Source organism: Botryllus schlosseri, chromosome 4, assembly GCF_051294905.1.
Source record: "Botryllus schlosseri isolate E-star chromosome 4, Bs_hap1, whole genome shotgun sequence".
Classification (NCBI taxonomy): domain Eukaryota; kingdom Metazoa; phylum Chordata; class Ascidiacea; order Stolidobranchia; family Styelidae; genus Botryllus; species Botryllus schlosseri.
This window is the reverse complement of record NC_137239.1, coordinates 22,779,702-22,806,659: the sequence shown is the minus strand read 5'-3', so window position 1 is coordinate 22,806,659 and position 26,958 is coordinate 22,779,702. Positions and strand designations below refer to the sequence as shown.

Below are 26,958 nucleotides of genomic sequence, written 5' to 3'. Positions count from 1 at the left end.
GATTATGCCATAATTGTGTGGATACGTCCGAAAAACCATGTAGTATGAGTCTACGGACGATTTGCACCCCAAATAGTCGACGTATACGATGTGGGGTGGCTGAAATTGAAATCGCGCCGGTTCAACAGTTTTTGCACGTAGATACAGATCATTGGTACGGAATGGGTGTTCTGATGATGATAACCGCCGACCGTAAAAATGTTGCATAACGACGTAGTCGTGGTTAAAGATATTTTTGGTCTGTTTATGACAGTGATCGGAATACCTTTTCGTCTAAGGAGCCATAGTTACCCTACATTTTGAATTGTCAATGCCAATTCATTGCGACGTCACAATTAAATACTTGTGATGTCATGGCTAAAAAAACGATAAAACACATGTTTTAAACAATGGCCTCGTTTTGAACATGTTTGTTTTAAATTGATTTTTGTTTAAATGCAATCTGACCTACATCAGAGATGACGTAGGCTTGCGTAGGCTACAGCAAGTACACGCAGTACCCTCGTTCGAACACAGATCACAAACAAGCAATTGAAACCAAACTGTCCTTCCATTATAGCATGCTGCGGCCGACGGCGTCGTTCTTCTAGATACTAGATAGGGTTACCATATTTTGGAATAGGGTAAGGAGGACATTTTTACCAAATCAGAAAAGTTAGTTGATCAAGACTGAAAACACCCGATTTGCTACTTTTGCTGAAAATTCGGGGTGTTGATTAAAAAAAAGTAAAAAAAGTTCGTCACTTTCAATCGACTTCCAAATGACCCGCTCGAACGTCCGGATCTGCTATTTAGTGTCATTTATGCCGATTTTCATTCGAAACTGTCCACCAAAAGCGACTGACACAACGAAGTGCAACGAAGCAAGAGTTATCCAACGAATCAGCGAGGTTAATAGCATAGCCTTTACAAAGGCTAGCTTGTAAAGGCTATGTTAATAGTAATCAGCGAGGTTATTAATGAGCAGTATCGCTACAACATGAAGTCAATACATTTCCAATGTTAACTTAAAGTCGTTAAGTCAACCAATATGCATATTTCAATATAACGTGACAATATATATAAAGCACGGACGCAAGGTGATTCCTTGCGAGATAGTGTAATGGTACCAAAGACTCGAAAATTGGTATCCGCAGCTATCCTGCTAGGCGCTCAGCACTCACGGATAGCATGGAGGAGAAAAACGGGGGGCGCAGACGACCTCATGGGGCCGTATCGCAACTCCGTCGTCAAAGCATCTCGATGGTGCAGGCGAAAAAGAATATCATATCTCTCTCTCCTTTAGTTTCAATGAGAAGGAATCGGTTTTAACATTGATTTATTGTATGGTGGTTTAACGTAACGCCGCACGTGGCCGCTCGAGAGTGCTGCATATATTCGAAGAAGGCAAACGTAATCACGAAATTTCGATATCGGAGGCGAGTCATGCCAGGTCGCAGTGCGGAATGGATCATAGAACATCGGAGAAGGCACGGCTACCAGTCGATGAAGAGTTAGCTCGAGGATAGGGTACTGAATATGGACAGTATCGAGACCACAATAACTCCGACTATATACTGCATATTGACTCCGATTGGAACGATCGGAAATTCTTTAGTGCTGTTTAGCCTCATCACCGCCAAAGACGGAGTAAGTAGTTTTTACAGCAATATGTTATACCAGTGCACTTATTGCATGCTACTACAATCAACGATTAACTAACATCACCCTATTGTGTATGCTGTCGGCTTATTCCTAATATGTCGTGTTTTTGGTCGATATTTGCACATGCGACACTTAACAGCTAAACTAAACCCAAAGTTAACGCTCACCTTAAACCCAGCATAGTCCACATGCTTGAGTACAGCACGCTGAAGCGCCACATTCATTTACGGTGAGACACAATTATATGGCATATCTGAGTAGACATGATCAACTCACAGCATTGTCACAAAGAGCAAGGAAGTAGCCATGGTCGAAAAAAATACCAAATTAGCTTTAATGGGATGCAGAACGCATGCCAATAGAACATTCTGCCTCAAATATTGTGGTGTGGCCGATTTAAAACCCGAATATACAACCGGGGATCATCGCGACTTCTTTACAACTATTCTCGAAGTTGTGGATTTCATAATTCTTCATTTATGAATTATAACGAAACATTGCATTTGTCTAAATATGTCGCATGTCGGTATCTAGTGTAGCCGTATATTTACATCGTGAGTGGGGAACATGCGGCCCGCGTTATTACGTAAAAGTGTGTATAAAACACTGTTTGATTGCCTATTTTTGCAGTAAGAAATCATTTACTTTTACAACATGCGTGATGTTAGTGATTGTAAATGTGTTTTCGCTATGTACAATAGGGCTCTTCAAAAATGACTTTTTTTCTCAAATCGTACTGGCTACTTGATAAAATTGTTAGGTTACCTAATTTAAGCCTACAAACAAAATTGGATTCAATTCCAGCCAGTAACCGCTTTGCTACACGAGAATAAAGTTTCTATTTATTATATAAAAATGAATAACAAAAAATTTGAAAATTTTCTGTTCACCCCATGAAAGTGTCAGGCTGTCTATAGAAACGACGCTCACCAAATTTGGTTCAATTCCAACCAGTGGAAGCGGAGTTATTGCTGTCGAAAAATTTTGATTTGAATAAAATAGTATTTACGGTGACCGATTCTTTGTTTATTTATTATAGTTGTGCTCACCGTAAATACTATTTTATAAAAATCCTAATTTTTCGACGGCAATAACTCCGCTTCCACTGGTTGGAATTGAACCAAATTTGGTGAGCATCGTTTCTATAGACAGCCTAACACTTTCATGGGATGAACAGAAAATTTTCAAATTTTTTATTATCTATTTTTATATAAGAAATAGAAACTTTCTTGTCGTGTAGCAAAGCGGTTACTGGCTGGAATTGAACTAAATTTTGTGTGTAGGCTTAAATTAGGTAACCTAACAATTTTATCAAGTAGCCAGTACGATTTGAGAAAAAAAGTCATTTTTGAAGAGCCCTAATGTACAATCGTGGGGCCAGTCCTTATGGTGTTATTTAATCTATTCATGATTTTGCCGTCTGCAGGGTATTGTACTGATGATATAGATGAGAAAGGGGATTTTCGAAAAAAAGGATGGGAAAATATACTGCATTTTAGCGAATTAAGTTATAAAACTATATTCCACACCTTTTTAGAAGTGGATAAGAGGTGGGATTCGAGACGGGCATTTTTTGTTCGTGCTTAAAACGGGTCGAATGACCACTCGTACAATCTATACTTTATCAAATTTGTACTGATATTAGTGGTTCGGTACGATAAGCCTTCCAGTTTGGGCCCAATGTATAACGTCCCAATATGCATCTCTGCCGGAGATTAGGCTCAGCTACAAATCCACTGATGAGAGCGTTGAAATCTAAATTGCAAGTGTACAGTTTGAACAGACATCCTATGCCTGGCACCATGGTGGGAATCATTAATTCATTTCCGTAAGAGCTCTTCTCGCTCGATATTAAAAGCCCGCGTGTGCTTCGCTTTTTCCAAAATGAAAACATAATGTGACCCGTGTAAATTTTGGTGCGATGTATACGGCCCGCAGGATGCTGATTAACATGTTACGGTCGTTTACGTTTCAGTTGAAAACAGCGAATGACGTCTACCTGGCGAATCTGTCACTGGCTGACTTGGTGTTCGTAATGACGCTGCCCTTCTGGGCCCACGATCTCTTCACGGGCAACTGGATTTTCGGAGTATCTGGTTGTAAGGTGAGGAATACTGTAAACGTGTCATCATAATTTTTCACAAAATCATACCTGGCGCGGTCATGTCTCCAGCGCTGACCGCTAAATGTATTGGAAATTTGTAACGGCTAATGCTATAGCGTGACATCATGCATTATACAACACTATCGACAGAATTGACCCGATCTCTATCGTCCCGAGTGTTGGAGGCTTATCAAGGTCCCTCCACATACTAGATATTGATAACTAGGGAATAATTGGTGGTACAGTTGATGACCACGAAATTTAAATTAAACGATTTCAGCTAATGGCGGATTCCGCTACATATCTTGCAATACTAGGATAATGTTTCGGATGTATCAGAGAAAACAAATATTCATAATGAAACAGTCACAGTTGAGATTAGTCATATATGGCTTGAAATATATATAAGGGTGATTCGAGCTTCGTATGCAACATTAAAGGGGCACTGCACTCTAAAAATGATGTGGTCTCAAATTGAAGGGAAAAACGAAAAGAAATTTTTGGCCGCAGCCGTTTTCTTCAGAACGCTTCCGTAATGGAGCTGCAATTTATTGAAATTTCCACCAAAACTTCACGCTCCGCCAGTCACCCAGAGATACAACTTTATATAGTTGTTAGCCGATGTTGTGAAGGAAATATGTCGTACACGCCAAGGGGGTTCAGATACCGCGTTCAACGGAAGATGTCCAGTCAGGAGATTTATGTAAAAATCGGGCCTAGTGTATTCTATTTCTTTAGGACAGAAATAGACCATGTCTAAAAATGTTTTATACATAAACAATGTTTTATACATAAGAATATGACATGATCTATTTCTGTCTATTTATGTCAAAATCGGGCCGAGTGTATTCTATTTCTTTAGGACAGAAATCAGGATCATGTCATATTTTAATGTTATATAAAACATTGTTAGACATGGTCTATTTCTGTCCTAAAGAAATAGAATACACTAGGCCCGATTTTGACATAAATCTCTTGACTGGACACTGGACACTGTGGACAGTGGACATCTTCCGTTGAACGCGGTATCTAAACCACCTTGGCGTGTACGACAGATTTCCTTATAACATCGGCTAACAACTATATAAAGTTGCATCTCTGGGTGACTGCTGGAGCGTGAAGTTTTTGTGGAAATTTCAATAAATTGCAGCACCATTACGGTGGCGTTCTGAAGAAAACGGCTGCGGCCAACTTTTTTTTCTTCGTTTTGACCTTCAATTTGAGACCACATCATTTTTAGAGTGCAGTGCCCCTTTAATACATAACGCGTCTTGCTTCAGTTCTGATCGGTTCTCGAAGGTCAGAAGTATAGCGTCGTTGTAAAATGAGCAATGTATAGCCGACTTAATAGTCGAAACTGCATTGATACTAAAAACGATCCGATGTGTATTTTTAACAACATATTAATACTGTATGCGCAGCCATTTCTCACAGCGGTGAAGTTATTACAAAACATTCTATAGTAGCGCGGTGCGCACCCAAATATGTAACGTGAGTCTGCGACATCAATGACATTGTCTAGGAACTTCGCTTATCTGATCGCGATTTGCAATGTGAGAATTGTTTAATGCGATTAGCCAGAGGCGAATAATTTCTCGGTCGTAAATCCCTGAAAAGTCCTTTCAAGAACCCGCCTTTTGTGACGCAATTTTTGCTGATTATTTTGATTGATGCGGGGTAACAGCTGAAATGAACTGGGCTTAATTTTCATTTATGTCTCGAGTATAGGACTGCTATAGAATACATCGTCAGAAATAGGAATAATTGGTTATCTGATACGATTTGGACATCACTGCTTTAACAGCCAGTGTGTACTTCTGTTCGTACTTGAAGTCTTAGATATCCCGAAGATAACGTGCCCTACAGTCAGCAGCGTTATTTCCTCAAAGTAGGGATTACCAACATAGGACTCTGACATAAGAATACAGATTGCGGATTTCTAGTGCATTCAAAACTCTTTGCCGTTGTCGTGTACCCTAGATCAGTGGTTATCGACTGTCGGTCTGTGGCAGGTTTCCTCCCGGTCCGACAAATATATTAGAATTGTAAAACGGATGAATTTGGACGCTTGTCCGTTAATTAGAAAAATGAAACATCTAATTTTAAATTCATTTATAAGTATAGAACCTATTTTATGTATGGTACCGTGAAAGAGAGTTCATTTAAAAGTCCCCTACAACTCGTCTCGGATAAGATATATGTGAACGCAAAAGATGATTTTAAACAAATTTCGTTAAATCCCGACCTGTCATAGTAGTATGATAGAGCCTCTAGCAAACAGAAAAGTCGCATTTCTTTCAAAGGATACAGAACAATCACAATCAAGTTAGTGGTCTTTAAGAAAACTGCTGGGCGAACTTCGCCTTGCAAAAACTTTAATAGATCCACGCATAAATATTTACTATCAAAAGGCAGCATTAAATGAAGTCTCCGATTAAACATTTGAGTTAGATACATATGTCGTAATTATACATTAAGGGCCCATTTTGATTTTTGAACGTTCGCCGGTCCGCGTGGTCACAAAGGTTGAGATGCACTGTGCTAGATCACAACTATGTGTTAAATATTCACGGACACAATCGTTACAACTCTAGCAAGACCATGCAATGCATCTATTAGTGCGATTCTTTCTCGAACAAAACTATACCGAATTACTAACTCAATTTTACTACTTTGTATCTTGTAATTTGCGTCGTCAAACTCCTGCAAAAGACTCACGCTTAAACTCCAATCTAATCTTGCAAATCCCGCGAATGTTATTCGGTCGTTTTCCCATAATTACAATTTACAATAGTGCCTTATCAGAATATGAACACACGATTCAACGCACCTGTCCACTAAATTATTAGATGGCGCAAATGATTGTAGGTTTGTTTATTGAAACGAAAAGATTTTATTGTGATTGTAAGTGATGTGCAACAAAGGTAAACAAAACATATCTCGCATTTCCGGCAGATCATCAGCGCGATATCTTACATCAACATGTACGGGTCAATCTTCTTCCTAACGACTATGTCGATAGACAGGCGAAGAGCTGTTGTTTCGGTAAGAATTAGAAATATTTTATGGATATAATAATTCTCTAACGGACGCAACATGTCGGAAGGTCAACTTTCGCTGAGTGGAACTGCGTCTAATGACGCAGTTAGAACTTGATTACACCTTGGCTTGGCGGGCGCACGGAACATTTCTTACTCCATTGCGCAAAATACGCCTTTTATCGTAGTTCCCTAATCGCGAAATATGCCGAATTAGATGTGAATTTCTTTTACGACCCTCGTTAGTGACTAAAATATCACCCAACACACCCCTGTCTTCGTTTTATCCTTTAATCGCCATTTATTATTTATTATTGAGTCTTGTTCTTTTTATCGTGACAAAATCTTATTTCCTGGAATCTTATTTTTTTACGCCATCATTGAATTTGGCGCGCCATCTTTGGCCGTGGTGCAAAAGACCAACCGGTGACAAGCGCCTAATTTTTTGAAGAGCTTCTTGAAGGTACAGAGCTTCAATATACAATTGTATATTGTATTGAAATGAACCCGAATATTTTCGGTTAACACTCGTCACGGGTAATCGCAGAGAATTGAAAAAAGCATTGTATACCGTATTAACAATTGTATCACAAAACATCACACATCACCGACACGAAATTTCAAATTATCGGGACGAAGAGAGCAACAACAACAACCACCTTGACATGTGTATTAAAGATATAATACGAAGGGTCAGTCACCATCGCAGTACTTCTACTTATTCCGATTACTCATGTAGTTTTTGCCTATATTTGCCTCTATTTAACAGCTTTGATTAGATAGGTACAAATACTTTGCTACTAGCTACCTCTGTTTCTATATAAAGAATATGTAGTATATAAGATACGGAGTGGACAATCACAAGCAGTCGTGAAAAGAAGGAATGGAACTGTGTATTGCTGTTGTAGCTTTCCGACCTTTTTTGACTGCGTGTGACCGTTTAGTATGCAACAATTTTAAAGGCTGTGAAAAGCATGGAGTACCGTACACCACGAAAAGCTTGGATGAACGCCTCAATCGTCTGGATTATAAGCATTTTATTTGCTGTTCTTCCGCTAACGTTTCGTAACGTGTGGGATGATGAATACGGGTATGTCGATTGACTTGACCGGACGCCTATAATCTTCGCGATTAGTTTAAATCCTGGTGTAATACGGAGTGAATATGAAAACAGTGCGATTGGCGTTCCATTTCAGTTGCATTCGAAAATAGTACAGGTGAACGAAATCGTCTAACAGTCTATTCCTTGGCCTATTTGATATCAATATTTTCCTCTGGAACAGCGGCTTGCAGTAAAAGTCTCAAGGCTTGCTTAAAACCCCGTGTAAACCAATTTGCAACGGTTGGCCTATACGACACTCGCATAACCGCGCCGGATTCGCTAAAGCAAATGACAGCAAATTGGTAATTTCACGCGAAATGGGTATATATGCTGAACAGTGGCTTGCCTTATCAAGTGAATACTGGGTTCTCGTCGATGCCTTGCCCCCGAAACTACTAACAAAAGTGACGTGGCATTCAAACCGATGAAAAACCACATTTACTACGTCTGAAAATGGCGTGAAAGCGATAAATGGTTGCGTCAATTATCGCGAAGTATAGAAGGGTGATTTTTAGCTGAAACAAAAACGTTGAATTGCCATTTCTGATTCGGATGTTTAGCTGAGCAAGCTCATATTTTCTCAGCGCGTTGTTATGATTTATAAAAGTAATTATTCAGTGGTCTCAAAAGTCAATTAATAAATGTTCCCTTCGAGCCGATATGGACCGATGCCCCAATGTTCAACTGGAATATCGTGGTAGAGTTAACATGCATCGAATTAAATATAATGAGATCCGTCACCTAACGCGTTCTGGAGTAATTATAAAAATATACTCGACATATAGCTGACCAAATGGGGGTTAGCGCATAGCCGTTAGCCAGTCATTCAACTAGCATGGCGATTTTTGTCACAATTCCGCGTCTTGTTGTTGGTGACAAAATACACCTTCCAAACACATCATGCATAATAATACCAGCACTCAGCAACAAAAACACATAACGTCGCAAGATACCTCCGTTATTTGTCAGGCATATTCATAAGATGATGTCGCATTTCAATATATGGTTATGCATAATTTATGCTCTTTCTGCCCTATAGTAAATGTTTCGTAAAATGCGATGCTGATGGTCAATGCTTCAAATTGCGATTCACACCGCGTCGGATTTAACCCGTGAAAATCAAGTTAAAACATCATTTGCGGTTCATGCGTTCCGCCGAATTATAGTTCAAAAAACTCTAACGATCTTGTTTGCATCAATGACTCGGTAATGATGTCGATTACATCTTTACAAAACAGGCACATTAGAGTTTAATTGTAGAGAAATGCGGTTAGCGCGGTATTGCCTTGAAATTGTGTATGAAACCGATAAAATCTGCGTTGAAGATTAAGCATAATGCCGAAACACAGTATAGCTGTTGCTACGTCCTCCTAAACTAGCCTTCGAATAGAAGGGAAGAGCCTTACCCTGGTTTTAAGACACGACAGAATGAATAATGATCATCAGAATGCGCATGTAATTGCATGTGCACGAATTGGAGTTGCGATGCCACTCCATTTTCGAGACACTTATTGGTGAAGAAATAGAAATGGAAACGAGCACAAGAGAGGTGGCGAGATAGCGCAGTGGTATAATCCGCGGCTGCAACACCAATGGGTGCGGGTTCGAGTCTTCCGAATTCCGATACGTGGGAGGTTTACCTAGGCTCCCCCTCGCCACCTCATCCGCGTCAGCGGTGTCTTACAAAAAGCCTAGAGGTAGGCCGAGCTATAAGTCGGCAGTAACGGAAAATAAGAAGAATATCGGCCTGGTGTAAACGACCATAGTAGTCGACAAACGCCATGAATACCCCAAACAAACGAAAAAAACGCAAGAGGGAGAGTGAGTGAGTGAGGTGCCTTAGAAATACATGCATCAACTGGGTCTTTTGGCCTCATCCAAAGAAGCTTTGTAGTATTCTGATTAAGAGAACATTAGTAGCTATTACATAAAACATTGAAAATAAGATGTAGTGGTATTTTCCAGGTTCCGGGATGTTTTGCGCTGTTGCCTGTTTCTATTTACATCGCGGTGTGCTGCTTGTTCCTATGAACGCTGGTCTGCCTTTCGAAATAAAATATGTTCCTAGGTCAATCTGCATCTGGGACTTTCCAAAGGGATACGAGCTCACCGTCAACGTAGCATACAGCATTTCCCGCACGCTATTCGGGTTTTTGATTCCGCTCGCGATCATCTGCAGTTGCTATGGCCACATACTGTCGTTTATGAAGAATAGAAACAGGCCCAGACGGAAGAATTTCAAGCGTAAGTTCTCTTCTATCCTACCATTTAGAATACTGTACAATTGTCCATTACCAGTGTATAACTATATAAACTCTGGCAATTCTAGTGTGGGTCTATAGTTACGTCCACTTATGAACTCACACGTCTTGTTAAGTTGATAGGCGATATATTGGTAGGGAATTATAAAATTATTGCAGTCATGAGTCAACAATAGGCTAGTAATTGAAAATTAATTAAGATTGCCTAGATTGCTTCTATCATCGCTGTTCGATTTTGATGACATGATAAAAATTGGTATAGTGTTGTTTTCCGTGGCTTCGTAAAGTTATATGAACTTTCTAACTGCATGCGATCCGAAACGTATCTTGCTTTCAATTCAATATGGTACTTACCGTTATACCCGTTATACCCGTTCTCACTACGTATAGTTAGGCTACTGCATATCTCGGCTAACGGACTACGGCTATGGTTCCCGTTGAAGTCAAATCAAAATGTACAAACTGTGAATTTCTATTTGACAGAAATTACAAGAGTGACAAGGATGGTTTCCATTATCATATTAGGATTTGTAGTTACATGGCTTCCAAATCAGGTGAGATATAGTATGCAGAAAATTAGATTCAGCGCACCGTATGCTTCTCCGAATTGACTTTTGATGTGATAAAGATAGCAGCGATTTCGTAATTCATGCGGATAACATAACGTAGGCCTTTGATGAAAAACTTGGCGAGTTGACCACAAGGAAAATAGTAATTGATTTATCGGATCCCGTATTGAATATGCGGTAAGAATGTTTCGACGTTTACGGTATTAGATTCTGACACGCAGCATATTTCTTGTTCACTCCTTGATAGGCGCGATGACTGATGGCATTTGATCTAATTACAATGTATGAAAGGAAAATGCAATAATTCAAGGATGTGCATGTGCAAGCAGCCAATACCAAGCTTACATCTGAAGAAGGTGTATTATGAACTACCCGCAACAATCAACAATCGTTTGAGCAGCACTATACAGTGGTCAACTCACCTAGAATCACAATTATCTAAATACACTCCCCGTTTTTATGTCTGTTATTGAACTTGAAAAAATGTCCTATTTTTCGGAACTGAAAACATGGTGACCCTAGTAATGGCGGTGTCACGTGGCACCATATTTGACTGCTCCATGGTAGAACTTGGAAACTAATTTTCAAAATCTCCTAAATACACTACGTGAACCGAAGGGGAAGTAAGCCAGGTTTGGATGAAACTATAACGATCAACAACCCAAATTATTTGAATCGCACAATGCCGAGCTGATTACATCCTCGCTAAACGCAATGTTTAACGACTTCTAACGATTAATTGACAATTATAAGATGTATAAGGTCAATATTTTTTTATCAAATAATATTAATGAGACAAGAAATACCTACATCAAATCGATCCTCTATTCTTCCCAGCGAGATACTGATAAAACACATAAACATGGATTTCGACAATAACCGGCCTGCTGGATGCGCGATTTTTACACAGTGAATTTAAAAGTGGGTCTTGACTACAGGCGCAGGACTGCCTAAGTGCCTATATGTAAAAAACAACGAAGCTCACACCCGATAAGCCAATTAACTTGGCACGACTGACAATTGGCAGGTGTAATATGGAACTTAGTGCAGTCGTGGGGACAGTCGACTTCTATTCTTCTACACAACCGAAATTCCTTCCTAATTATTCTACATGGGGCCACGGAATCAGACATCGTCAAGAAACAGATAAATATATATAGCGTGGATGGAATTCCAATTGAAAACTGCGACTATACATTGAATCAATAGAAATTCACGGCTATCGCAGATTCGTACCGTTTACTTAATCCAATTCTTAAAAAGTTAATCCAGCGAGATGCGATTTTCCAGTCTATTTCTGTGTGGTTAGCAGGCTTACTGATCGATTCATCGTGGGCCCAAGAAAAGCGTATACTCCACACGAAATTTAGTCAATACGATAGTAAATATGAACTGAGAAAGGGATGCAACATATGTTTCGGATACAAAGGCGTCCCTGTGGCCTGTATTAGCACGATGCCAGTCGATGGGATACAAGTTTTCAATCATAATTTATCTTTTTCCCAACGGGTAAATCGCGGGAATGTATGCATTATAATTCCCAATCCGCGCGAAGATTCATCACAAGATATTGAGTGAACGATGTGGTCAGTGGTTGAACGTGGTCAGTGAACGATGTTAATTATGAATTGGCATTCCTACCCAAGGGATTCCAATATAGCTCGAAGTAATTTGTAACAAAACGAAGAACCTTGATCTCTGCGATATCGAGATTCGATCTTCCTTCTTACACGATCATTAGTCAGTGATTTGGGAACCTTCTATCGCTCAAAAACGTAATCTTGTGGGAGATTAATCTCTGTGAAAATTAGTACGGTACTGCGTCAATAAACGCCGCTGCGACGAATAAAAATTACACTGCATATTTGGTATGTGACAATATGTAGCCTTGCAAATAACTTTCTTAACCCCTCTAATTGTTGATAGCAAAGATATAAGCATCAGCCAACTTTATGGTCTCCGCCCCTATTGTGTCATTCGGCGTTTTGCCTTAATCTCTCTGGCAATTTATAGCCACGTCCTATTAGCTGCTAAAAGCATGCAATCCGTTGAACAAATCTACTTTTTGAAACCGCGAACTTGAGTACTCGTCAGTACTTTCATTTTGTGCTTTCATTTATGTCTTATGAGGTAGTTTTAACATGTCTTGGGAATCGATATTCCTCAAGTAGGAATTTACGTCAATATACGTCTGCTATTACTTGAGCAGCAATGACAACTACTTTGACCACCAATGTAATTACAGCATATTGATTTATTATAAAATTGTCTACATACTGTCTAGGTAGGCTGCCAGAAGTTTCAATTTTATATGGTATAAAATAAACGCGTATCAGTGCATATAATTGGTTATAATTATAGTATAGTAACTTGTGACTTAGAAGCAAATACATTGCAGCATCATGATATGTTACTAACGCTTTACTTATTTCAGATTACCAATGTCATCCAATTGTTGAGAATGACCAACTTAATCACAGTGTGTCCGAGGACGAGTCAGAACATTACGGACTATGTCGTGGATGATATCGCCAACTATACGACCTCCCCAATGTACACGGTGGGCATAAGAAACTGGATTATACCGAGCGCAATGTTCTCGTAATGACGGCAGCAGATGCTTTGATATCAACGTTATCGCAAATCCCGCAGCTTATCTTGTGTATAGTGTTTCAAGCAGAGGCCGATCTAAAATCCCTACTTCGCATCAACAAACAAAAATGCTTGTAAACGTTAACGGCTTGATTGACGTTGTTTCGGATAAGGTTTCAATTAGGATCTTGTGATAGCATTGTAGTTGGTATATGTCGTGATCTTTTAATGTGGTTGTACGTAAAGGCACAGCAACAATATTTGAGTTCGATTAACTTATTTAACTTGAAAAATTCTTTTGCTCAAACCTGAGTGATTCTATTGTTGGAAGACAATATTTATAAATCAAGAGTTTGGCATGAAACGCCGTGTAAACGGATGAAGTGAACCCCAAGAAAAAGGGCAGTCTAGAAGGGTTTACCGGGGCCGCCATATAGCTCCAATTTGTTCCAAGTAAGATTTTAGAGGAATTTTAATGAGCTGGTTTTAAAGAAATTTGCTCTATCAATTGGATACTTTATTAGAATTTCAATTCCACACATACATATGCCGACTGTAAAATATAGACTTCGCAACTTTTGACAAGCTACGCTCAACAACAGTCACGGAGTTCAGTGATTGATGTTGATGATGAATTTGTGTGATAAGCAAGTATTTTTGATACTCCCTTACAACGCGTGGATTGACGCGATGCCATTTGTTTGTGGTAGCCTATTCATGATGTTTGTCGACTACTATCGTCATTTACACCAGCAGGCCAATATTTTCATTTTTATTCTGTAGCTGCCGACTTCTAGGCTTTCATAAGACACCGGTTACACGGATGGCGCCGTAATTTGGCCAATGCTCCGGGGACCGAATTATGCGAGATTGTATATTTTTCATGCATGCATGAATACAATCGCTCTACACCGCACAAATGTATGCACAAATGAACACTCTATCACAGTGACAGACCTTTGTGTTTGTGTTGCCATCCACTGGAATTATTTTCACGGGCTATTTAGACTCGATTGACCACTTGATTGGTCATAGGAATAAACGGTTGCCCGACATATGAGCATGCGACACAATGAAAAACGACAGTTTAGCATGCGACGCTATAGCATGAGGACACATTAGCATGGTAACACATGAGCATAGGGACACATGAGCATGGGGACACATGCGCATGGGGACATATCAGCATGGTGAAACATGAGCAAGGGGACACATGGGCATGGAAACATATTAGCATGCGACACTTGAGCATGGTTACACATTAGCATGGGGACTAATCAACATGGTTACACATGGGCATGGTACCAAGTGAGCATGGGGGCACATAACCATTGGGACACTTCAGCATGTTGACACTTGTGCATGGTGATATATGAGCATGGTGACATGTTAGCATGGTGACAAATGGGCATGGGGACACTTGCGCATGCGACACTTGAGCATGCGACACTTGAGCATGCGACACTTGAGCATGCGACACTTGAGCATGCGACACTTGAGCATGCGACTCTTGAGCACTTGAGCATGCGACACTTGAGCATGCGACACTTGGGCATGCGACATTTGGGCATGCGACACTTGAGCATGCGACACTTGAGCATGAGACACTTGAGCATGCGACACTTGAGCATGCGACACTTGGGCATGCGACACTTGAGCATGCGACACTTGAGCATGCGACACTTGAGCATGCGACACTTAATCATTTGTCATTTCTTAGTGTGTAGTTAACTAGCGTCAAAATCATGGATTTATACCGGTCCGAAAATGATATATATCCCCTCCTCCAACCCTAATATCCCCCCTCCCAACTTTGATACCCATCACCTCAACCCTAATCTTGGGATACCGTAACCCTAACGCAAAGCCTAATCCTAACCCTAACTCTAACCCTAATCTTGGGATACCTTAACACCTTAACCCTAACCCTAACCAGCCCTAATATCCCCCCTCCCAACCCTAATACTCAATACTCATCACCCCCAACCCTAATGTTGGGATACCTTAACCCTAACCCTAACCCTAACCCTAACCAACCCTAATATCCCCCTTCCAACCCTAATACTCATCACCCCCGAACCCTAATCTTGGGATACCTTGACTCTAACCCTAACCAACCCTAATATCCATCCCCCAAACCCTAATCTTGGGAAACCTTAACTCCAATATGGACCCTAATCATAACCCTAACCTAACCTAACCCTAATCCTAACCCTAAGCTAACCCTAATCTTAACCCTAATCTTAACCCTAACCTAACCCTAATCATAACCCTAACCCACCTCCAACCCTAATGTCCCCCCTACCCACCCACGGCACGTAAAACTAAAATAATATAACAAGTCCCGTGTCGAAATGCGAATTTGCAATCGCTTTCGTCTCACAAAAGGATATATTCTCTTAGTTCGTCTGATACGTGTAAACGATTCCAATACATGTGGAGCAATGACAACCTTTATCGCTTTACCGTGATATTTGGAGCTTTTCAGACAAATCTATACGGTCACATGCTCAAGTGTCGCATGCTCAAAAGTCGCATGCTCAAGTGTCGCATGCTCAAGTGTCGCATGCTCAAGTGTCGCATGCCCAAGTGTCGCATGCTCAAGTGTCGCATGCTCAAGTGTAGCATGCCCACATGCTCAAATGTCGCATGCTCAAGTGTCGCATGCTCAAGTGTCTCATGCTCAAGTGTCGCATGCTCAAGTGTCACATGCTCAAGTGTCGCATGCTCAAGTGTCGCATGCCCAAATGTCGCATGCCCAAGTGTCGCATGCTCAAGTGTCTGCATATCCACGTGTCGCATGCTCAAGTGTCTGCATGTAGACGTGTCGCATGCTCAAGTGTCGCATGCGTACATGACCCCATGCTCATGTGCACATTTGCTCTTATGTCCCCATGCCCATGTGTCCATATGCGCATGTGTGCCCATGCTCTTGTGTACCCATGCTCATGTGTCGTCAAGGCTCATGTATCGCATGCTCATGTGTCACCATGCTCAAGTGGCACTTATTAAATTGTCACCATGTTGACGTGTCCCTATGCTCACGTGTATCCATGCTCGTGTGTCCCTATACTTATGTGTCCCCATGCTAATATGTCCTCATGTTAATATGTCCCTATGCTGATATGTCTACATGCCCACGAGTCGCCATGACCAAAAGTCGCTATGCTCAAGTGTCGCATGCTCAAGTGTCGCTTGCTATTGTGTCGCATGCTAATATGTCCACGGACCGGAATAAACGTCACGATACATACTTTTCTGAGACTCGTACCGCTGCGAATCAGCTCATGCAACCACTCGGTGAAAAGTATGAGCCGCGATTTCAAGAATAATTTATTCGAACTGTTGGAATTCATAACTCGGAAAGAAAGTACCGGTCATACAATAATTATATGACATCTATGCAGCTTCATAGCCTGTCACTTGGGTTCATCCATGCCTGTCTTTGTTATCATATTCTGTTGATAAACCTACTGCTTCAATAACGATCTTTCGGAAACACGTAATCAACAAGCAGAGGCGTTCCGATCGACGTGTTGGGAAGATGTGTAGTATACCTCTGTACTATCCATATTACGAAGTAATGGCCCGCCGAAATATAGATATATTACATTGCATACCTTAGAAATGTTAGACCGTTTCTCCCGCTTGTTGCCTACATGTTTGTGAACCTGCCTAATCCAATCACGGCGGTAAGCATAATCCCGGATAAGGCTGCAGGTTAAGTAAGCAATTTATAGAAAGCCAAAACGTCTCATAGTGTATTTTTTGAAGTCTGTTATGACACTTGTGCTCTGTTCGACGCGTTGCAAATTTTTGTGGTGGTAACCTTGAACTACGCTGGCGATTCACATGGTCACGTGGCGATAGTTGATCGTTTTCACGAAGAAGATTGAGATTATTCTCATGTTGTATCACTAGATGCCTGTACGTTGTTAAGGCTTGGTCGCATATGATTCAGCATGCGAAGGATATTCATTATATCAAGTTCCCATAATAACACTATCATGAATGGCTTCTTAAATTGAATTAAATTATCCTTGATCGGTGGATGATCCGAGAATCATCAACGATAAACTCAAATAACTCCGCTTCTACTACTTGGAATTGAGTCAAATTTGTTTTGCATCGTTTTTGAAGACAACCCAACAATTTCATTAGGTTGACAGAAAAATTTGAATTTTTTTTTCTCAATTTTTCTTGATAAATTGGAAACTTTAATTGACTCTGCTGCGGCTTATACTTGATAGAATTGAACCAAATTTAGTGCCCAGCGTTTTTAGGGTAATCTGACAATTTAATCAGTGAAAGGCTGGAATCCGGAAAGAAAAAGTTAGTTTTGAATAACCCTAATGCACACCGAATGAAAAGTAAAGCAGATGATATAAAAAGCAGACGACAAAATGATGTGGCAAGGTGTCATTCCAACGATGTAAAATTTCATACCATGATCTTATATCAACTTATTAGTGAGATTCCAATGAATATGTGGATAGTTTTAGACCCATATGGTCACAAATGGCGGTTACACGATAATAGAAATTCAGTAACGTACGAAGTTATACGAGAGTCACTGCGCAAATTGGAAATAGAAAAATTCACATCTAATTGGGTACAGTTAAAATCTTCGATGAAAATCATTTGTTGGACCCAAGATCATTTGCGGTTGCATGTGACATAGCCCGCTGCGCTATATAGGCCTACCTCGCCGGAGGACAGGCTCATATGATCTCGTTGGACTATTTTCCTGGGGAAGTGACAGAAGCGAGCCAATTTAACTTTTACTACCGAAATAGCATGAAATGCCACGTATAATTCTCGAAAAATCACTTCAATTGTTGGTGATAATAAGGTTTATCTTAGTTCTGTGCTGAATTTCCTTTCTTGGTGCCGCCGTGGTGCAGAGATAGTGCTTGCAATTTACAAGTAAAGGAGGCCTAATCAAAACCGTTGAGGTAAACTGTAAAATCCAGATATTTCACAAAAATAGTCGCAGTGTAGAACCTACCGGGGTTTGTTTGCGAACGCGAACCTCTGAATTATCAAGGTTCACATTCCGAACACGAGCGTGAATCGAATGTTTGCACCGGCCTGACATTCGCTGTTCCTCTCAACTATAGTATATTCAATATTCAAAAGAGTGTACTCGTGTTCATTGTTCAATGTCAATTATATTTTGGCGCTGTGACAAACTATCCACGAGTCTATCTTTTCAATCTTAATCCTTTAATTCAGACCACTGTAACATCTCAATTGTACGAGGACTTCTCAACGACGACGACAGGTGCCTACGAGTCAGAACCCAGTTGCTTCAGGTATTTTTGTAACAAAACACTTGTCACTTATCTTGGATGACTAACAATTTTCGGATTTTGATCAATTTTTATGCGAACTCGAAACCGTAACAGCTCTGCGCTAAAATATGGGGCGTAACCACGAGTATAGAAGAGGCCGGTGCTACACTCAATTGTCGGGGTTTCTATCGAAGAAACGTCATTATCATAATCAGTGATGATATCTTCGGCTATGTAGGCCATGCCTACATGCCCCTGCCACTTTTGGTAATAATAAACGACCGTGGGTTGTATTTGAAAGTTGTTGTTTGTTGTCTGTGGTAATCACGGTGTTTGTCGACTATACTATATGACAGTGTTGGGATCAAATCACTACCTTCGAGTCACGAGTCATCTCGAGTCATTGCATATTTTGACTCGAGTCGAGTCAAATCAAATCAATCGATTTTCGAAAGTGACTCGAGTCAAGTCAGGTCACACATTTTTCGGAGGTGACTCGAGTCAATTCACGTCAATTCAAGTCACGAGTCAAGTCACAATGCTAGTCAAATTGAATTTTCGAAGTATCAGAGATGATTCAAAGTCATTACATTTAGCTAGCTGTGTGAAAGACAGATTAATTGGCCCTTTATCTTGAATCAAATTACGAATATAAAGTCAAATATGCATGTTAAAAGGCGTTGTAGCGCTCACTCACACGTAGAACTGCTATTAAAATACGTGAGTATAACTGTATATCTTCAACCTTCATGCTACAGTATGTTATTATCAGCCAAGAGGATCGAATACGAAGCCTCGAGAAGTTGAAACAAATTGTTATGGTCAGTGGTGGCCCTAGGATTGGGGGGGCCCTGGGCGAAACTTCCAGGGGGGGCCCCATATATCTGTAAACGCAGCTTCTGGGGGGCTCCGCCCCCCAGACCCCCCTCCTCTCTCCATACAACTATTATATTTGCATGTCTACAGATTCCATGATACTAGAGGGAATGTTGCTGTGTCATTCAAGTTCAAGACGTGATTCTCATGCGTGAAAGTAATCACAAATACAGTGGCAATGGAAACTAAAAAAGAAAAAGTTCATACTTTTTCAAGGAAACGATGGCAGGATTCCAATGACTCGAGTCATGATATTTTGGTGACTCGACTTGGCTCAGATCAAAATATAAAAGTAGAATTGATATTTGACTCGGTTACAACCCTGAATGAGGACCAAGAGCTTATCGTTCAGTAAGGTGACCAAACAATGAAGTTTATAGAACGCATCCATAGAATTGAAACTTCCAATGAATGAAGAAACTGCTGTGACCGGACAATTGAATTGATGCATTTAGTTCTTCAAAAAAGTAGAAATCAAAATGACGATAGCAAATATGACACCAAAAGTAAAAAAGAACAACTAAATGGAAACTATCATACGGGTACAAAATGATATTGGCTTGGTGTAAACCAGGGCCGGCCAACCCGTGGCCCGCGAGAAGGTTTTGAGTGGCCCGCGAGGTAATTTCCGAAATTTCTAATATAATCAAAAATGGATTGCACAGATTGTGAACTTGCAAGGCCAACCAAAATGTGATTAATCTGGCCGCAACACTTGAGATGTGATGACTAAAATATCAGTTTCGACTCATTGACAGATCCATCAACCATTCATATATTGGTATATCTTCGTACACTACATTAAAGCAGAATAATTTGCGATAGATTTATCAAAGGTAAAAATTTTCTACAAGCTTAGCGCAATATGTCATCACTCGATTTCTTGTTCTTAATATTGTTGCCCTTTTGTGAAAATTGAAGAACACCCAATGTATCAGATTGAGTCTAACTATATTAGCGATTACGTGACAAAGTGTCGTTCAACATATGCGACCGAGCGACCCTGCGTTTGCACTGGCAGTAAGACTATGAAACCTAGGCACGAAATGATTGACGCATGTTGGTCGCGGCTTTCGATATTGATATGTCCATGCGCCGAATAGCCCAGTCCTCGCAAACTTAGCCCAGCGATATACAGCAGGCCCGCAATATAATCAAGTGACAATAATATTGACCTTGGGAAAATTTTCGCGCTTCGCGCGGATAGTTGCCCGCGCAAAAGTTCGTCAATCGAATGTGGCCCTTTGGCTGAAAAGGTTGGCCAGCCCTGGTGTAAACTTACCGAAGCAGTCGAGACATTATGATTCATGAATACTCAAAACAACAACAACAACAACAATGACTTCCCTTCTTTGACAAGATGACTCAACCAAGGGGAGTTTATGGTCATCAAGAATTATCATTGGTATATTAGCAATTTTGGTTATTATTACCAGATCACTCAACAAGGATTAACTCATGGACTATATTTGTACAGTGAAAGAAAAATGATTTATTCCTAACAGCTAACACAGCAAAAGTACCTACAGAAAAGAACAAATACCGGTATATTACAAATCACCACTTGTCCCAGAAGTTACCTAACCAAGACAGCTGCATGTTTATGGTAAATTTTACAATGAATGCTTGCAATGGTACCGGTCATAAAACAGCTTAGCCACACAACCTCGTCTAAACGCCTAAAGATAGAATAGAAGAAGCTCTTGAACCTGACAATAAAATGAGGTTAGGGGTCAGAACTAGGCTCATAATAATTTTCAAAATCAAGTCATACACAGCGTCAAATTCAAATTTTGTTGGCGCAACACTGTCAACACGAAAATCTCGAACGCTAGTTTCAAGAGGAACTAAACATTCAAATCGACTACTTCTGCCTACAACATACATTGCTGTCACAACTTAAAAATTATATATTCAATAAAAACTCATTTTTCAGCATTCTTATATTAGCTTCCATACGATGACTAGTGATGAAAATTTTCAAGTTGACAGAAATGAGATGGATACTCCAATGATTTTCATTAGCAATGACTTTAAACCTGAGTGCCGTACACAAAAAAGGTAAATTGTAACTTGAATGATAGATCAACTTCTACAAGATAGCTCATGTACAGACCTATCAAAAATTCTATCAATTTTATGATTGAATGAGCCGGAAAAGCTTGTTTTTTATCATGCGCTGGCTTGAAAAGCTGGATATTGAATTTAAAAACTTGAAATTGTGATGTAGGCTACTCGGATATATTTCAAAATCACTTGATCCAAATTTCTGTCAAATCTAAAAACTGTAATAAACCATCAATTTGTTTTAGGAGGACAACTGACATGGAGTTAGCCTATTACTGAAAATGAATGAGATGCACCAGTCACTGAAAATATATACTTCCTGTATACACTGTAGTAGTTTCTTGTCAATGTTGTTGTAATTTTAAAGCACTGAGAAAGAGGTGTTGAATATTATTCAAAAATATCATGGAAGTGATAATCATTCACGAAAATTTTTTACGTTAGCTGATGCGATCGCGTCTCTCACACAAATCACCAATTTGATGATCGACAACCGTTTACGGTACCATATTTTACATGGGTACATATATTTTCACGGTTATTCGCAAAATGATAACCAAAAATTGCGTAAATGCAGGAGGGGCATCCCGCATAAATCGAAGTAAGCTCGCATGCACAACGCGTGCAGAAATTTCATGATCGACAACTGTTTACAGTACCATATTCTATATGGGTAGGCCGAGGCCTGCATATATTTTCAGTCATTTCCAGAATGATAACCAAAAATCGCGTAAATGTAGGAGACCCCCTTATAAAATCGAAGTAAGCTTGCACGCAGAACGCGTGCAGAAATTTAATTATCGACAACTGTTTACAGTACCATAATCAACATGGATTGGCCTGCATGTATTTTCAGTTATTTGCAAAATGATAACCAAAAATCGCGTAAATGTAGAAGCCCCCCCTTATAAAATCAAAGTAAGCTCTTTTACCGCGCACAGAAATTTGATGATCGACAACTTTTTACGGTACCATATTCTACATGGGTAGGCCTGCATGTATTTTCACAATTATTCGCAAAATGATAACCAAAAATCGCATAAATGTAGGAGGGCCTTCCCTCATAAAATCAAAGTAAGCCCTTTTACTGCACGCAGAAATTTGATGATCGACAACTGTTTACGGTACCATATTTTACATGGGTACATATATTTTCACAGTTATTCGCAAAATTATAACCAAAAATCGCATAAATGTAGAAGGGCCTTCCCTCATAAAATCAAAGTAAGCTCTTTTACCGCGCGCAGAAATTTGATGATCGACAACTGTTTACGGTAACATATTTTACATGGGTATATATATTTTCACGGTTATTCGCAAAATTATAACCAAAAATTGCGTAAATGTAGGAGGGGCCCCCCTCATAAATCGAAGTAAGCTTGCGTGCAGAAATTTGATTATCGACAACTGTTTACAGTACCATATTCAACATGGGTTGGCCTGCATGTATTTTCAGTTATTTGCAAAATGATAACCAAAAATCGCGTAAATGTAGAAGCCCCCCCTTATAAAATCAAAGTAAGCTCTTTTACCGCGCACAGAAATTTGATGATCGACAACTGTTTACGGTACCATATTCTACATGGGTAGGCCTGCATGTATTTTCACGGTTATTCGCAAAATGATAACCAAAAATCGCATAAATGTAGGAGGGCCTTTCCTCATAAAATCAAAGTAAGCTCTTTTAACGCGCGCAGAAATTTGATGATCGACAACTGTTTACGGGACCATATTCTACATGGGTGCATGGATTTTCACGGTTATTCGAAAAATGATAACTAAAAAAATCAGAATTATGATTGACCCCTTTTTACAGTACTGTACCGTATTTTTCAGGGATACAAGGATTTCCACGATTATTTAGAAAATGGTAATAGTTGAAAAAAATCGCATAAACCGGACAAATAGTTGGTAAAAAGCGCGTAAACCGGAGAAATAGTTGGGAAAAAGCGCGTAAACCGAGGAGGGGGGGCCCCTCGAAAGCGCGTAAATCAACCAGGGGGGCCCTGGGCGACCGCCCACCTCGCCCACCCCAAAAGCCACCACTGGTTATGGTACATAATACACTAGCCATCTGCACATGTGTGAGAATATAAACGCATAAACTATATTCGTTCGATTTAACTCATACAAGAGGGTTGGTAAAGGTGATCATGATCAGTGATCACTGAGCAATGTAAGCACTGAGCAGAGATACGTTGTTATTTTAGATTTTTCTACAACTACTACAACAACGTATGTATGCTGTGATCATTTCGTTTGCGGTCAATTTACTTGTGATGTAACATTGGAGGATCAGTGAAACGTACAATCATTGAATGACTGGTTGCTCTCAGAAGTGACACCAGCGTATCGCGAACAATCCAAACAAACACAAGATACAGTGATGAAATCGACACCGTTTACTTGAAATTGACTCGAAAATGTTGCTCCGAGTCACGAGTCAATCCACATTTCTGAAGCGCAGAGTCAAGTCAAGTCATTTTGGCAAAGTGACGCGAGTCAAGTCAAGTCATACGAAAAAGCTGACTCGAGTCAAGTCGTGACTCGAGTCATTCCAGCACTGCTATATGGTCATTTACACCAGGCCAATTTTTTTCTGTAGCACGGCCCACTTCTAGGCTTTTAAACTTGTTTGTCGTTTCTACATCCTCCTATCTGTTCCTTAAATCGCATTGTACATATGTAAAGTAGGCCGCATTCTGTGAATCGGCCGCATGAAAATCATAGAATACTGTTTGTGATGATGATTCATGACGATCTTGAAATAATATGAGAATTTGCAACGGAATGACACAGATTTATTCCGCTTTGTATTGTTGGAAAACATGATGGCTACTAATCCTTGAATTCGTGCAATGTTATTATAGGCCTATCGCATACGCTTGGTTGAATTTAAAACAAACATATTTAAAACAAGGCCCTAATCTTAAACATGTTTTTTATTGTGTTTTTCTAGTTGATGACGTCACGATTATTCAATTGTGACGTCAGAGTGAATTGACATTGACAATTGAAAATATAGGGTAAATATAGCTCCTTTGACGAAATATCTGGACTATCAATGCTGAACCGACTATTTTGAGGGTTTTAACCATCCCATATCGATACCCGTCGGCTATATCGGGTAGCAATCGTCTGTAGGCTGATACAAAATGTTTTTTGGAAAACTTCTACACAATTATGGCATGATTTTGCAACTTGAAAAAAAAAAACATTTTTTTAAAGGCCTTTGTTTAAAACAGTGTTTAAAACACCGTTTGTTTTAAATGCAATCCTACATATGCATCCGATAAACTTTGTTCAACTCTCCATAAATTTGGGCGACACGGATTTTCATAGACCAACGTTGACAGCCTCCAACCTTGTGTGTCGTGTTGGTTTGACCTGCCTATTTATTTCACACTTTCGCGAGTTTAGTCCCCTGCAGACATTTGGCCTGCTTATCATCGTTCTCGTTTTTGCTTATAGCTAAATTTTAACTATTCAGGACTATTTTGCACATTCATCTTATCACGGTTTGCCTGGGCTTCTCAAACTCCGTCATAAATCCGTTGATCTACGCATCTTTCGCGAACGTCATGAGAAGCTATTGCCCGAAAATCCATTCACTGAAGCAGGCAAACTTCGTGCAAAGGTAACATAATAGCTAATGTAGCTTGTAAGCTCGTGTAACAAGATAGCCTTGTATTCGCCCCGTATAAGCAGCTTGAGAGTAGGCTACGCATAAACTCGATCTACTATGATTAGTCAGGAAGGGGAATTCAATATATTTTTCTGGTAGACGATTTTGGATGGTGTGTCTTGATAGTTGTTTCTTGAAGGCGCCTGGCATAATTTCGTACGTATCATTACATCTCTCTTTCTCAGATCGTCCCAGCGACGTAGATCTACGAAGTCATCTATCCTGGTCACGTTCAGATCCCGGATGAATTCGTACTCGGATGAAAAAGGTAAAAATAAACAATGCGGGTCGCGGTGTTTGTGTTCTCACTGCATAATCATTGTACTGGTACAGACTTCGGCATTATTGCTATCGGCTATCACTATATCTTTACCTACATAAATTCCTCCTCCTTCTGTCGTGCGACACCCTCTCTGGTGCACGGGCCAGGAAATGGTGGGTCGGCACACATAATATAGGTAGTAGGCCTGGCCAACGTTGAGAACACAGCAACGCACATTCAGGTTGCAGATTTTGGAGGGGCAAACAAAAACATGACACGACGCCGTGACGTAGGTTATTGACAACGCACAGGTTATTATACGATTTCAAAGTGTAACTTTTCACCTGTCAAACTCTTGAGCGGTACGGGATGCTGCGCAAACAAAGTCAGAAAAAATACTTTCAAAGATACATACTATACTAGAAATAACAAATTCAGCTACAGAGAACGATAGGACAGAGTTAAGAGAACTCTTTAAACAAGGTAGGCCTAAACTAGAAGTTGAACCTATATTAGCCTACATTCTTCGCGTAGAAATCTGCGGTAATTTTTTTTATATATTCCGGACAGTCCATAATACAACACAAGTGAAAAGCATTACGAGCAAATAAGTTCCTACTAAATCATTCACTCCCGAGGGGATTTGGAATATACAGGACCGATAAGAAAGAATGCTATTATAGAAGATTTCAAACCTCAGCGACTAGCAACGTCACGAAGATATTTTGTTTCGGATACGTTCCGGTTATTGCCGGCTGAAAGTGGGCAATGGATTCTCATTTTGTGATTTATGTTGTGTGCCTGATACTGTTGATCATTTTCCTTTATCGTGTTGTAAATACGCCCATCATAGACGATACGAAAACAGTATTGCGTTCCGAGAGATCAAAATAATTTACCATTTCGATATCTATCACTCCTGATTGGATAATGGAGTGGGATGCGAGAGGTATTCTTATTGTATATATATTCGACTTCAGTACTACATGCCATCGTACTATACCTATATTCACGAATTGACTTGGAATTATCACACAAGTTACATCCGCAACATCATTTCAGCGTTACCATCTCGACAAATCCAAAGACTGGAAGTCGACGGAACAGAAGGACTGGCTTCCCCGAGTACCATCAGAACAGAAATATTAAGTCCGGGAACCACCAAGAAACTGCTGTCAGAGAATGTCTGCGACTCTCATGCCGAAAAATATCCCCGAGATCATATTTTGGCGGAACCAGCCGACGATGAGACAAAGTGCTTCATGAACGGTCAAGACTCGTGATCCGATAATATCGGGCTATAACATTATATGCAGGCTGCGCGTTGGATAATAGCAAGTTCAACATTATATTTATCAATTTCATTATCTGACGAAGCGGATATTTCATTGACTGCGCCATTGTGCTTCGTATCTGCGTGAAAAGGAGAAATATTTAATATATATTGTATTTTCGTGTCGAAAA

General features: G+C 40.0%; 1 protein-coding gene across 1 annotated transcript; it reads left to right on the top strand.

The window, feature by feature from the left end:
- Positions 1-1,414: 1,414 nt before the first annotated feature.
- LOC145438270 (apelin receptor B-like) lies at positions 1,415-26,958 on the top strand. The gene is made up of 11 exons (XM_080315657.1): positions 1,415-1,629; positions 3,620-3,748; positions 6,704-6,793; positions 7,749-7,876; positions 9,957-10,132; positions 10,633-10,703; positions 13,153-13,278; positions 18,546-18,625; positions 25,038-25,184; positions 25,418-25,500; positions 26,557-26,958. The coding sequence occupies exons 1-11, from the start codon at positions 1,519-1,521 to the stop codon at positions 26,775-26,777; spliced, it is 1,362 nt and encodes a 453-aa protein (XP_080171783.1). The 5' UTR covers positions 1,415-1,518; the 3' UTR covers positions 26,778-26,958.